The 13,050-nt window shown below is 43.4% G+C and overlaps 1 protein-coding gene across 1 annotated transcript in view; it reads right to left on the bottom strand.

The window, feature by feature from the left end:
* The window catches only part of MCF2L2 (MCF.2 cell line derived transforming sequence-like 2), a 279,399-nt gene that overhangs the window by 146,176 nt on the left and 120,173 nt on the right, over nucleotides 1-13,050 (bottom strand). The window contains exons 11-12 of the mRNA XM_068968757.1: nucleotides 6,998-7,189; nucleotides 4,402-4,593 (exon numbers count right to left, since the gene is read on the bottom strand). Coding sequence (XP_068824858.1) covers nucleotides 4,402-4,593; nucleotides 6,998-7,189 — 384 coding nt within the window. The remainder of the gene's footprint in view (nucleotides 1-4,401; nucleotides 4,594-6,997; nucleotides 7,190-13,050) is intronic.

Here is a 13,050-nt window from a genome sequence, read left to right as displayed (position 1 = left end):
TTATTTAGTATTGATGAACTCTTTTAGTTTTTGCTCATCTAGTAAGTTATCTCTCATTCAATTCTAAAAGGTAATCTTACTGTGTAGAGTATCATACATTGTAGTTTTTTTTCTTTCAGCATTTTAAATATATCATAGCCACTCACTCTGGACTGCAAAGTTTCTGCAGAAAAATCAGCTGATAGCCTTATGGGGGTTCCCTTGTATATAGCTCTTTTTTTCTCCCCCTCTTGTTGCCTTTAGAACTCTCTTTATCTTCAACTTTTGTCATTTTAATTACACCTAGTGTGGGTCTCTTTGGGTTCATCTGGTGTGGGCTGCTCTGTGCTTCTTGTACCTGGTTATCTGTTTCCTTCCTCGGCTTTGGGAAGTTTTCAGCTATAATTTCATCAAATACATTTTTGACTCCTCTGTCTCTCTCTCTTTTTTCCTTCTGGGGCCTCTATAATGCAAATGCTGGTATGCTTAATGTTGTTCCAGTTCAGTTCAGTTCAGTTCAGTCGCTCAGTCGTGTCTGACTCTTTGCAGGGGTCTCTTAATCTATTCTCATTTTTAAAATTTGTTTTCTTTCTGCTATTCTGATTGGGAAGTTTCCATTATTCTGTCTTCCAGACCACTTGTGTATTCTTCTGTTTCACCTGGTCTGCTGTTAATTCCTTCTAGTGTGTTTTTCATTTCAGTTATTGTATTCTTAAGTTCTGACTGGTTCTTTTTTATATTTCTTAGTTCCTTGTTAATATTTCCACTGTGTTCACCTATTCTTTTCCCTAGTTCAGTTAGCATTCTTATTACCAACACTTTGAACTATTCATCTGGTAAATTATTTATCTCTGTTTCATTAGTTGTTTCTTCAGGTTTTTTTTTTCTTGTTCTTTCATTTGAAACAAACAACTTTTACTGTCTTTTTATTCTGCTTAACTTTTTCTGTCTTTATGAAATTAGGTGAAACAGTTCTCTATCCTGGTCTTGAAGGGTGTCCTTGTGTGGGAGCATCCCTAGATAGTCTGCATGTGCCCAATGGCTTTGGTGGGAGAGCTGGATCTGACATGAACACAAGTCATATCTTTCCTTAGGGTGTGCTGGCAGCTAGCACCTTGGTAGGTTATGGGCTGGAGATGGAGGGGCTGAAGCCAGAGCCAGGTATGACTCAGACTTCCCCTCAGCTCAGTGGCTATCACTGCCCTATTGGTTGAGGGGTCTAATCTCAGATTGCTGGAACAGAGGCCCTGAGAGTTGGGTCTGAGGTGGTTCTATTCTGTGTGCTCTCCCCCTTTCCCCAGAATTGCCCCAGAGGGAAGCAGTGCTGGAACAAGAAGGGTCAGAGTGGGCACCTGGTGTGGACTGCGGTGTGTGCTGGAGTGGTTCCAGCACATAAGTCAGAATTCAGACTACTCTGGATCTGCCTCCTCCATGAGCACCAGTAACGGCTGCCCTCGCCCCAGTTTGGGTGCTGTGCCAGGTCTGAGCCAGCTCCACACCCCAACCCCCACAACTGTACTCTTCCAAAAGCTGTGGCAGCTCTTGCCCTAGTGTCAAGCTGCACCACAGAGCAAGAACTGCCAAATGAGCACTTAGCTTGGGCTGAGTCAGTCATTGGTGCAGACACAGGAAACTAGCCAGAATCCCGGGGAATTTCAATGTGCTTAATCCACCTTGTTTCAGTTTTCAAACCAACTAAAGGGACTCATCTTCCTTGTTGCAGATCCCAGGGCTGGGGTGCCTATATGTGGTTCAAATTGCTCACTCCCTAAAAGGCCTGTGTAATCCCCCTCCTTTTTTGTGTCCTCTCCCAGGGGTGTGGTCCTGACCTAATTCCATATGGATCTTTCTTATAGCTTTGGTTGTATAAGTGTCTTTCTACCAGTCTCATTTGTTTTCAGTGAGAACTGTTCCACGTGTTGATGTAATCTTGATGTGTTTTTTGGGAGAGTTGAACTTCGCATCCCCCATTCTGCAATCTTGATAACCCTCTCTAGGATCATTTTGTACATTTCCTTTCCCAGTCTTAGATATGGCCATTTCTCCAAGAAGCCCAGTTCTCTTTAACTGGAGAATGGTATTAGAAACTAAGATATCAGAGGTGGGTGTGCTCATTGATACTAGGGGTCTTGTTTCTATGCCTGGAACCAACTGTCCAACTAAGGAGATACATGTATCTGTACCAATGTGTGTATATGCATATAACAAGGATTATTTCTTTATCTATAGAATATTCATTTTGACAACCAAGTCATTACTCCTCAGTGGATAAAACTCTCTGACAGAATAGGATATCTGAATATTAACATCTAGAATTTTACTCCAAACCAAAAGAAGAAAAAGATGGGTTTGGGGGACTTAGAGGGTCCATTTTGGGTTTTAAAATTAAATTTCTCTCTGGCCTCCTCCTTCCTCCTTGTTTCTGCCTATTTCTTGGAAGTGGTTTTTTAAGTTTCACTCATTTTCTGGTGGGAGATGTGGCTATAACGTTTGCTGGTGTTGGCCAAAATGGCATCTGTGGCCACAAGTCTCCCTGGTTGACCTTAACTTGTTTGTGCAGCTAATGGACGTGGAGCTAAATGAGACCATTCTGCTTTGGAAATACAATCTGAGGCTACCAAATCCTGAGTCTACAATATAGCACAGATGCTAGATGCACCTTCTCTTTGTCCTCTCTGTAGGGAAGTAGAAGGGTCCCTGTGTTAGGGAAAGGGGACCAGCCTAACTACCCCCAACACCACGTTAAGATCATATCTTAACACCAAAACCCACCAGGAAGAGTCAGGGAAAGACTATCACTGAGGCACAACCCCATACCAAGCTGCCCTCACTGTACTTGGCCCACTTGCCACCTGCCTGTCCGTTTGTTCAACAAACATGGACTGTAAGATACCAGGCACAGGCTAGACACAGGAACACAGAGGTGGGTGAGGCTCTTGCCTCACTGCAGCTTCCAGTATAATAAACAAGACAGACATTAAAAATAAATAACTAGAATACAGTTTGCTATGTATCATTTTGGAGCAAAGGATCTTAGCCTGGATCCATGGATATCCTTCAAGGTGTTCCCTTAAAATTAATCATAAAAGCTATACATACTGGGCATTCCTTGTTTGTTCCCCCATTACATCTTCTCTACACTGCTCTGTGTCCCAGGAAGCTGACCTCTACAGTTGCCATCAAATGGGCTCACTAGAGGCCCATGGGCTTTTAGTTGGATTTGGCCAGTGAGATGAACCACTAGGAAATCTGAGAGGGAGAGAAAAGTAAGGCTATATATTTCCCCACCAGCTGTGGCCTCTGCCCAAGGCCACAGGTCTTACGGGCTATCTCTCTTACAGCCACAGCTATAGTGCTTCTTGAGTTCCCATTTGTCTTTCAGGCTTAGTGGTGGTAACTGTCCCCTATTCTTGCTAGTCTGGGGTGCTTCACCATCCATATTGGGTTTCCTAAATTCTGCCCATATCTTTGTAAACAGTACCTACATCAAGTTCCATTTAGCCTGAGTACAGAACCATAAAAATATGTGTATCAGATTCTCAAAAGGGTCTGTGACTCAAAAGAGGTTTAAAAAAGCCCCTTCAGAAGAAGCACATACAAGGTGATATGGCTCTAAGAGGAAAGTGTATTGTCTATAATTCTGTTGGCTTCGCAGAACAAGTGCTCCTCTCGAAATGCAAATCTGATCCAGTTATTCTCCTTCTTAAATCCTTCAGTGTTTCTCAGAATAAAGACCAAACTCCTTCATATGCCCCACAAAGCCCCAATTCATGTACCCCTCTCTAATCTCACCCCAAACACCCTTTGTGTTCTGTACTCCAGTTGTTCTGAATTTGGGGTTCTGAACTTGTGCCAGGCTCCCTTCAGCCCTGAAACCTTGCACATGCTGATCCTTCAATCTGGAAAGCCTCTCCCATCTTCTCTATTCATTTTCTGGGCCTTGGCTCAAGTGAATCTTCCCAGGGAACTTCCCTGACCCTCAGTCCAGGTCAAGTTCCTCTGAATACAATAGAACCCTGAATACATCCTCTTAAGCACTTTTCTTAGTTTGCAATACATTTTTGTGTTTTGTATTTGATATTTATTAATGTCAGCCTCTCCTGTACATAAACTGTAAGTTCAGTGAAGGATGGAACCACATCTATTTCTGCTCATAACTGTGTCCTTGGCCTTCAGCACAGAGCATGATATGTCAGAGATGCTCATAAGTATTTGCAGAGAAATGAATGACAGAGAATGAAAGTTATTTGAATCAAGAGATGAAGGGTCAGTTTTCCAGGAAGCACAGACCAGGAGTCTAAGAGGCCACTTGAGAGCTGGTTAATCTGCTCAGTACATTCAACATAAATTTGCTTGGGCAACATGCAATGTCCCCCCACATCCCTTTCCCAACCACAGATCAAAATAACTCAGAAAAATTACCTTTATATCAAGAGTGAGCATCAACTCATACTGGTTGTAAAAGTCCTTGGAGCTGGGCAACTGGTACTCCTTTGCTGTGCCCAGGAATGTCTCAATGTCATTCAAGGCAATGTCAACACCCTCTCGGGACTGGCACTTGTCTACAGCTTGGGAAGCCAAGAGGTAGACTCCTGCTTCACACCACTGGCTGACCTTTTGGAAAGAAACACAGTGCCCTGTGCAGTTAGCCTGCCCAGAGCTCAGCCACCACCATCCTCAGGAGGTCCAAGCTCATATGGGGTCCACAAGGATTCTGAGACAACAGGCAATCATCATGAGATGTAATGTCATCCAGGATCAAGTTTAGAGGTCCAAAAATATAACCATGAGGTGGACAAGGCCAAATCAATTTTATACCTGCAGACTTTTTAGGAAAGTTACTTAATCAAAAAATAAATCACATAAACATTCTTCTCCACTGACAATAGTTGCCACATCTCTAAGAGGAGAGAGTTGGGTTGTTTCTATGTTTGGTCTAACCATTGAAAAATACCACAAATGGCTTTTTGGGTCTAACCTCTAGGCCACTTTTCTTGCATCTTAATTGGTTACAAGAGCACAGAGTGAAAAATGAGGCTTCAGACCTGGGCCCTCCATGCCCTCCTGATAGAGGGAATGTCTCCTTTAACAAGAATACCATTTTCCTCTGTCCACATTTCTATTTGTCTTTCCAAGGGAAGAATCTAAGGATGCAAAACTCTTGACTCAGAACAGCAGTACTTAAACTTTCCAGAATGTTGGGATGAAATCACATAGGTAGAGAATTCTAACAATTTGATTTTTAAAAAACTTAAACAAACAAGGGCCCTTGTCTAAATATTTATATGAAAAGAAGCTACCCTTGCAAGTACATCTGCATTACCATTTATTGCGTGACCTAAAGAGGTATGTAAAATAACTGTACAGAGAAAAAAAAGATCCAAAGGGAGCTCCGAAGTAGTTATCTCTAAGTGGGAAAATTATAGGCAACTTAAGTTTGTCTTGACTTTTCCCTTAAATTACCTACACCGAATGTGTACTACTTTTAGAATTACAAAGAAATCATATAAAGATATATTAAAATGGATGATTCCTATTGTGTGGGGATGAGGAGGGGAGTGGAATGTAAGTAGCGTCCATGAATAATTGTTTTCCTCCTCCTTCTGATATTTTTGAATTTTCAAAATAATATGAAATTTGCTTTGATACATACTGTGAAAACTTTCTCTTTAAAATCATGCCTGTATCTGCAGAAAATACTAGGATCGGGTCTTCTGCAGAGTCACAGCAGCTACTTGTTCCCTCACACACACACACACACACACACACACACACACACACACACCCTCCTCAGATTGCATTAGGCTATTATGTCTGGAGCAGAAATGGAGTGAGGGAAACAGCAGCTAGCTAATCTTGCTAAGAGCACAGCACACAGAGCAGGCTGTGCTCCAGGCCCTTCTGAGCCACTTGCTTCTGGAGCAGCTGTATTTCCTTGACACTAAAATCCCTGTGGCAATGGGATGATGTAAACAGCCTGGGCGGGTGCTCCCAGCTATTAGAGAGAAACAACTGTGGGAATGGAGCATGCTGACTCATGGTATGAGCCCTGTGTTGGCTGGAACAGCTGATAGGGAAGGCTCCAGAAGTAAAGGCCCCTGCTGACTGGCCACCTGCCTCAGAGATCACCACTGAAGGGCAGTGGGGTGTGGGCGGAGGCACCCCCTCCCCGTGAGCACTCTGCATACAGAGTTGCAGTCTAGTCTAAGGAGTCTGAGTCTTGGAATTTGGCCACCCTGACCCGAAATCTGCAATCCCCTATTTACCCCATGTGTGGTCTTGGGCAAACTTTTATTCCAGGGTTCCTCAGTGTTGTCTAGGTACCACCTGCATCAAATCACCTGGACACTTGATGAAAATATTGATTTTTGGGCATCATCCCAGACTTACTGAATCAGAGTCTGCAGAGTGGTCCATCAGGAAATCTGCAATTATAGCACGCTCACCTTATGTACTAAATGCTGTGACTCATCGACCCATTCAACTATGTTGAATATCAATTTCTATCTCTTAAATGAGGCCATTATTATCTTCCTCACAGGTTATATTAAGGATTAAATAGATGATCCAATTATGCTCCTGGTAGAAACACAGTAGGTACTCAATATATAGTAGGAGTGTATAATGGTCATTATTACTTAGGCTTCTTCAAAAGGATTCACAATCTGATGCCTTTAATGAGGAGAAGCACTTTGCAACTACAGTGCTTCATTCTCTGTACACTTGATGGGGCATCAAGAAAGGCTGGGTCAGGTCAAAACACACTTTAAGTCTGAGTCCACACAGAAGATGTGGACTTTTTTTCATTCAAATGGGATGTGGTGGATGGCTAGGGCATTTTTCACCTTCAGTACTTCTATAACTTCAGATTAGTACAGTTTTTAATGCTTCTTGAGTGCTGTTCCACATGAAGCACTTTATCCTCTCAACAATAATGAGGGTAGGGAGGGCAAATATGATTAAGACTTCTTCACAGGACATTTTGCACACATTATGGTCACGGCTTAGTTTTGCTCACCTTGTCCAACCTTCTATGCAACTCCAAGGACTTTTCTAAAATGTCATGTTTCTTTTTGTTTTCATTGATGAAGTCATCACAAAGGTGCCTGAGCTCTGCACACCTGGGTCTGATGGAGTCCACTGCATAATGGTGGCTTTGGATAAGCTGGTCCCCAATTACTGCAAGCAGCTGGGCCTTTTCCAAGGACTCCTGCAAAGTGAACATCCACAGCCAAGCATCAGAAACTGAGTCATGGAGAGGCCGGGATTTGCCTGGCACTGTGTGCTTCAAATCTGGGGAGAGGTTAGAGAAATAAATGGTGATCAGGTTTTAGGCTGAGAGCATGGGAAAGCGCTGGGGTGGTTCAAGGTCCCCAGGAGGCCTAGCCTAGTCCAGCGTCATCTGCACTCTGAAGAAAAGCAAGTCATTCGTTCAGATATTTGTTGAGTTCTGGGTTAGGCACTGAGGATATAGCATTAACAAGATAGGATTTTTCAGTTCAGTGGAGAACTCAGATACTAAATGAATTATTAACTATTATTATTTATTATTATTAATGTAATAATTAACTTATTACAACTGTGATAAATTCTAGGGCAGAAGAGCATGAAGTGTTACACTGGACAGAATTGGAGACTGAATTATCCTGTCAACTAAATGAAAAGAAAAAGAGATAGACATGTTGCCCCAAGGAGAGAGGAGAGTTGAAGTTGAGAAAATGGTAAAGATCTGATTTGGGCAATCCTATGGAGAGATCATGAGACTTAAGAAATATGTTTGTCTAAGCTGTTTCCTGCAGCCCACAAGGTCCCTGTCTGCTCTCAACTCATTAGCTCAGCAACCGCATCTCCTACCTCTTTCGGCACAGCTTGTTTTGTTCTAACCACATGTGCCATGTTTTCCTGTTTTTAATTCATTCATCATATATTATTGAGTACCTGCCATGTACCAAGCACTGTCCAGGTGCTGGGGGTTTGGGAGTAAACACACCAGGCAAAAATCCCTCCCCTCACGAAGCTTACATTTTAGTAGGAGATGCAGGCAATAAACAAATATGTAGACGATATAGTATCTTAGTCAGTGATGAGTGCTATGGAGAAAAAGTAAACAGGGAGAGGAGGGCGGGGAGTGCTGGTGGAGGAGCTGCTTTTTTAAAGAGGGCGGTGAGAGAAGAGCTCACTGGGAAGGTGCTAGCCATGCTGTGCAGAAAAGTGAGCATAGCAGCCTGAGACTATCGTCCTTAGAAAGGTCTGTTTGCAAGGCTGGTCCATGGCTGGCACCTGGGAAAGTCAGGAGTGTTCCTATCATCCTTAATTAGAATGACTCAAGGGACTTCCCTGGTGGTATAGTGGATAAGAATCTGCCTGCCAGTGCAGGGGTTATGGGTTCAATCCCTGGTCTGAGAAGATTCCACATTCCATGGAGCACCTAAGCCCAGGAGACACAACTACTGAGCCTGTGCTCTAGAGCCCTCAAGCTGCAACTACTGAGCCTGCATGCCTAGAGCCTGTGCTCCACAACAGAAGCCACTTCAACGAGAAGCCTGAGCACTGCAGTGAAGACCCAGAGCAACCCCCAAAAAAATTTTTTTAAAAAAAGAATGACTCATGATGCCTAAACTGTTTGTGCAAAGAGTATGCTTTATGTTGAAGACCTGCTTTCTTTTGAGTCTGGAATTCTGCTTTATGCCAGGCAGAGGCCACCAACATGACACAAGAGACAAAACCTAAAGTGAAGGAGAACCATGCAGCACTTGGCAGAAAGATGGGAGCATGTTTGACATGTTCAGGCAGCAGGAGGAAGCCACTGGGGCTGCAGCAGAGAAAGCAGGGAGGAAAGGAGGAGACATGATCAGAGAGGAAAGAAGAGGGTCTGACCAGGGAGGGCCTTGCTGCCATTGTGGGTGCTTTGCCTTTTACTTGTTATGACATGGGGTGTGCAGAAGGGTTTTGAGGAGAGGATCTCATTCATATTTTTGAAAGGATTGCTTCAGCTGTGGTGTCGAAAATGGCAGAGAATAGGGAAAGCAAGGAGACCAGTTACGGAGCGACTGCAGTAATCCAGGTGAGCAACCAAACTAGCTGCTATCCCGGCACCCTTCCCTGGGATGTTCCTCCCAGGGCAAAGCTCTTAGCCAACCTCCCAGGCCCTCTCCCTCACTCTGTTTTCATTTTTTAAAACCACTTACCTCTATCTGAAAGTATTTTCTTTCTTTACGTTAACATATGATTCCTTCTTCTTCCACCCATGCCCACCGTTACATAAGCTCCATGAGATCACTTAGCAGGCATTCCATAAATATTTGGCCAGTAAGATAAAAGAATAAATGAACCAGTGAACTAGGGGATGCAGTGATCTGCTTGGCTGGAACTGTGTGAACGACACTGACCTGAGTCAAGACAGAGGACTGCCATGTCCTCAAAGGCCTCACGACAGAAGGCCCACTCACACCCTCACTGACCATGTTGAGCATCCAAGCTACCACATTTGCGCTGGTTTAGCTTTTCATAGTAACGCAAGGAATCATGATGACCCCAGATGACGACAACATGACAGTCTCCTAATTTACAGTGGTTTATAAGATTTCAACAAGCTTAAAGCCCCTGCTTCCCACCCAGTCAATCATTCACCAAGTCCCACAGAACACACCTCCTTCTTAATACCTTTGGAACACTGAGCCCTTCCCTACCACCTCCTTGTCACCGTGTGTTCAGACCTTGGTGCTTTCTGACTGGGACAGCTGGTCTCCTTGATTTCCTTTAAACTCTCCTTCAAGTCATGCTGCACACTGCGGATGAAGCAGCAATTCCATCATGATGTCTATTCATGTCTATATCACTTCAGAGCCTCAGAGCCTTTCTTGACTCCCTGCTGTCTTCAGGAAGAAGTTCAAACTCCTAAGAAATGCACAAAAGGTCTTTCACTACTTGGCTCACACTGTGCCTCCTCCTTGCTCACTCTGTCACCCTGTCCTCTTCTGTAACTGCACTAATGACTCCTTTGTAGTTCTCCAAACAGTCAGATGGCTTTGAGCCTTCATACCTTCTCTACTCGCTCTGTCTGCCTAGAAAGCCCCATCCTTCCCTCATCAACCCTCCCCTTACCTCCTCACCCCTCCCCACGTACCCACACTACTCTGGAACTAACTCCAAACCACCCTTCAGAGTTCATCTACTTCAGGAAACTTTCTCTGACTCCACCATTTTATTTTGATGCCCCTCATCTGAGCTCCCATAACACTCTATGTCTTTTCCAACCAAAACATGAACTTGACTGTGTTGTGATCAGCTATCTACTGCCTGCTGCCCGCATTATCCCACAGACACTTGTTGGCATGCACCAGCTCTTTTTCAGCTGCTCTTTAAGAGTACACAGCACATATTAGGTATTTAACAACACATGATTGTTGTTTTGGGATAATGATATGGGAATAAAATGATATGAATCAAGCAGGGTTATTTAGAAGAACTTAGGGACAAATACCCAGTGCACTTATTCAAAACAGCAAAGGCCCAGATAGAGGCATTGGTCACCATCACTCAAAGAAGGTTACAATGCTAATTCCTTGGGCTGGTTTGTTCACTCCTGTGTCCAGAACTCAGAGCAGTGTGGCATGGTAGGAAATCAATAAATATTTGCAGGATGAATATAAGAAGTAGAACTGCTCAGCCACTGAAGATTGAGCCTAGGAAACATTCTGCAGCCCAGAATTTACCCCACCACCTCTGTGATATCAACAAAAACATTCACTGAGAGCTTACCATATGCTAAGTACAGTTCTGAATGTTTACATTAACTATTCCTTTAACTCTTCACAATAAACCTTTAATGTGGGGAGGTGTTTTACAAAAGAGGAGTGGAGACACAATGGCCCAAGGTGACCCGGGTAGGAAAGGGAAGAGCCAGGCTTCAAACTCAAGCAGTCTGGCTCCAGAATCTAGCTGCAGCCAACACATACAGAGAAAAATAGCTGTGCTTGTCCTGCCCGAGCTCAGAGACCTCATTTGGTTGATTGAACCTGTCTGACTTTAGCCAAATACAGAAATAGGAAAACTTGGCAAGGAAATCTCTGTTGACTTTTTTTTTTCTAAGTCCAGCACCTAATTTATTAAGAATAGTGCAAGTTTTCTGGGCCCAGGGAACTTTACCAATAGATGCTCCCCGGGCATCCTGTGGTGGTCACAGCTGCCCCAGATTTGGCATGCTGCATCACACCTTCAGAACTGTTCTTAAAACTCTTGCAATGTTGGAGGAAAGATGTGAGTAATAGGTCCAAATAGATTTGGAGAAGAGATCCATAAATATAACACATAAGTCAATACCAGATGGCTGGAAAATTACTGAAATGAATGGATATTATTAATAGCTTCTAAGCTCTGACCACCTACTACATTCCAGGCACTCACTAAGTCCTTACTATACATCAGGTTCATTCATCTTCCCAGGGACTCTTGTGAGGTAGGAATCATTATTATCCATTTTATAGATGAGAGGATACATTCAGAAAGGCTAAGAAACTTGACTAGTATCACACAGTTGGTAGTTGTTAGAGCCAAGATTTGAATCCAGTTCCATCTGGCTCCAAAGCCTGTGTCTTAGCACCTTCCAGTCCACATGGTGCTAGAATAATGGCTGTCCAGCTAGGACTATCAAGTCCTTTAGTTGCCTGCAAAGAACTTTACTGAAAAACCTCCAAATTGCAGCTTGTTTTTCAGTCTATACAGCTTCTACTCAAGGTAATCAGGGAACAAAACCTCCAAAGTAAAAAAAGAAATAATAAGAAAGAAATAGCTGAAATCCGGTGCTCTGATCATAAGTCTGCCTGGCTTCTTTCAGATGCTGAAAATTTCAGAAGGCTGGATGGTCAAGTTGCAGCTTGTAATTCAAAGCCTTTATTGTAATAACAAGTTATCATACCCCCCACCCGCCAAAGACTCTACTGTTATAATGGAAGATGGGCATGTCTACTGTAGAAGAAAATGGTGAAGAAGGGGTGATGCTGCCATATCAGGGAACCCAGAACAGATCCACAGATAGTAATAGCAGAGGAGTGGAGTGAATGCATGGGGAAACGAGCCAGGTGAAACAAGAAAGGCAGAAAGTTAATGGTTGTTGGAACTGAGCTATAGACACATGGGAGTCCCTTGTACTAGTCAACCTACTTTTTGTGTACTTGAAAATTTCCACTACAAAAAAAGTCATGTAGCCCTTTCAGCTACATTATATCTCTAGGTTAATGATCTGGGTTCCATGCCTTCTTGGACACAGTAGGGTGACTCCTGGGCCCTAACCCTGGAGGGAGATGTCAAGGCTGAAAAAATGTTGGGCCTCACTGTTTTGTCTGGATCCATTCCTTGCTGGCCCATTACCAAAGTCCTGAGCATGCCTCACAGCAAAAACCCTATAGGAAGTTCTGCTTTTAAAGAAGTGAGGGGGACTGAAACCATCGCTTCTAAGAATGAGAGCTGAGCACCCAAAAGACAATTAAACCCTCAAACCAAAACAGGGTAAAAGAGCAGGTTCAATTAGTATGCAAGAAGATCTTGTTAGAGCTGACTCAGAGGTAACCTGTGAGGATGATACCACTATACAGAATAAGGAACCTGGCAATAACCCAGAAGTCAGTGTGTGGTTATGCTACAAAAGAAGGTGAGAAAGTGCTGAGAAAAGACAAACCTCAAGCATATTTTAGTAGATTCTATCCAAATATCACCTCTTTCCTTTAACAATTTACAGGACAAAGAGATTAGCCAAGCCCATATCACTTGAAGAAACAATTCCACTTAGAAATCTGAGTGAAGGGATGTTTAAAAAGTCCCGATTATGACTAGATGGCTTTGTTTGGATCACTCAAAGGTAAATGGAAAGGCCTCCTGCATCCTTGAGAAAACAAGTGAAAAACCAGGGTAAACAAGGCACAGAACGGGTAAAACCAATGTGGACTCTGTGAGTCATCTGCAGTGGGTGAGTCCAGCTGGTTCAGGAACATTGCCCAAGAAAGATGTCCTGTGACCACAGGTTTCGCCCCTACTCACAGTCAGCGACTTTAAAATTATGTACCAAAGATCACA

This window comes from Capricornis sumatraensis, chromosome 1 (genome assembly GCF_032405125.1).
Source record: "Capricornis sumatraensis isolate serow.1 chromosome 1, serow.2, whole genome shotgun sequence".
Lineage (NCBI taxonomy): Eukaryota > Metazoa > Chordata > Mammalia > Artiodactyla > Bovidae > Capricornis > Capricornis sumatraensis.
Note: the sequence above shows the minus strand (reverse complement) of the source record. Positions and strands in the feature narration are given on the sequence as shown.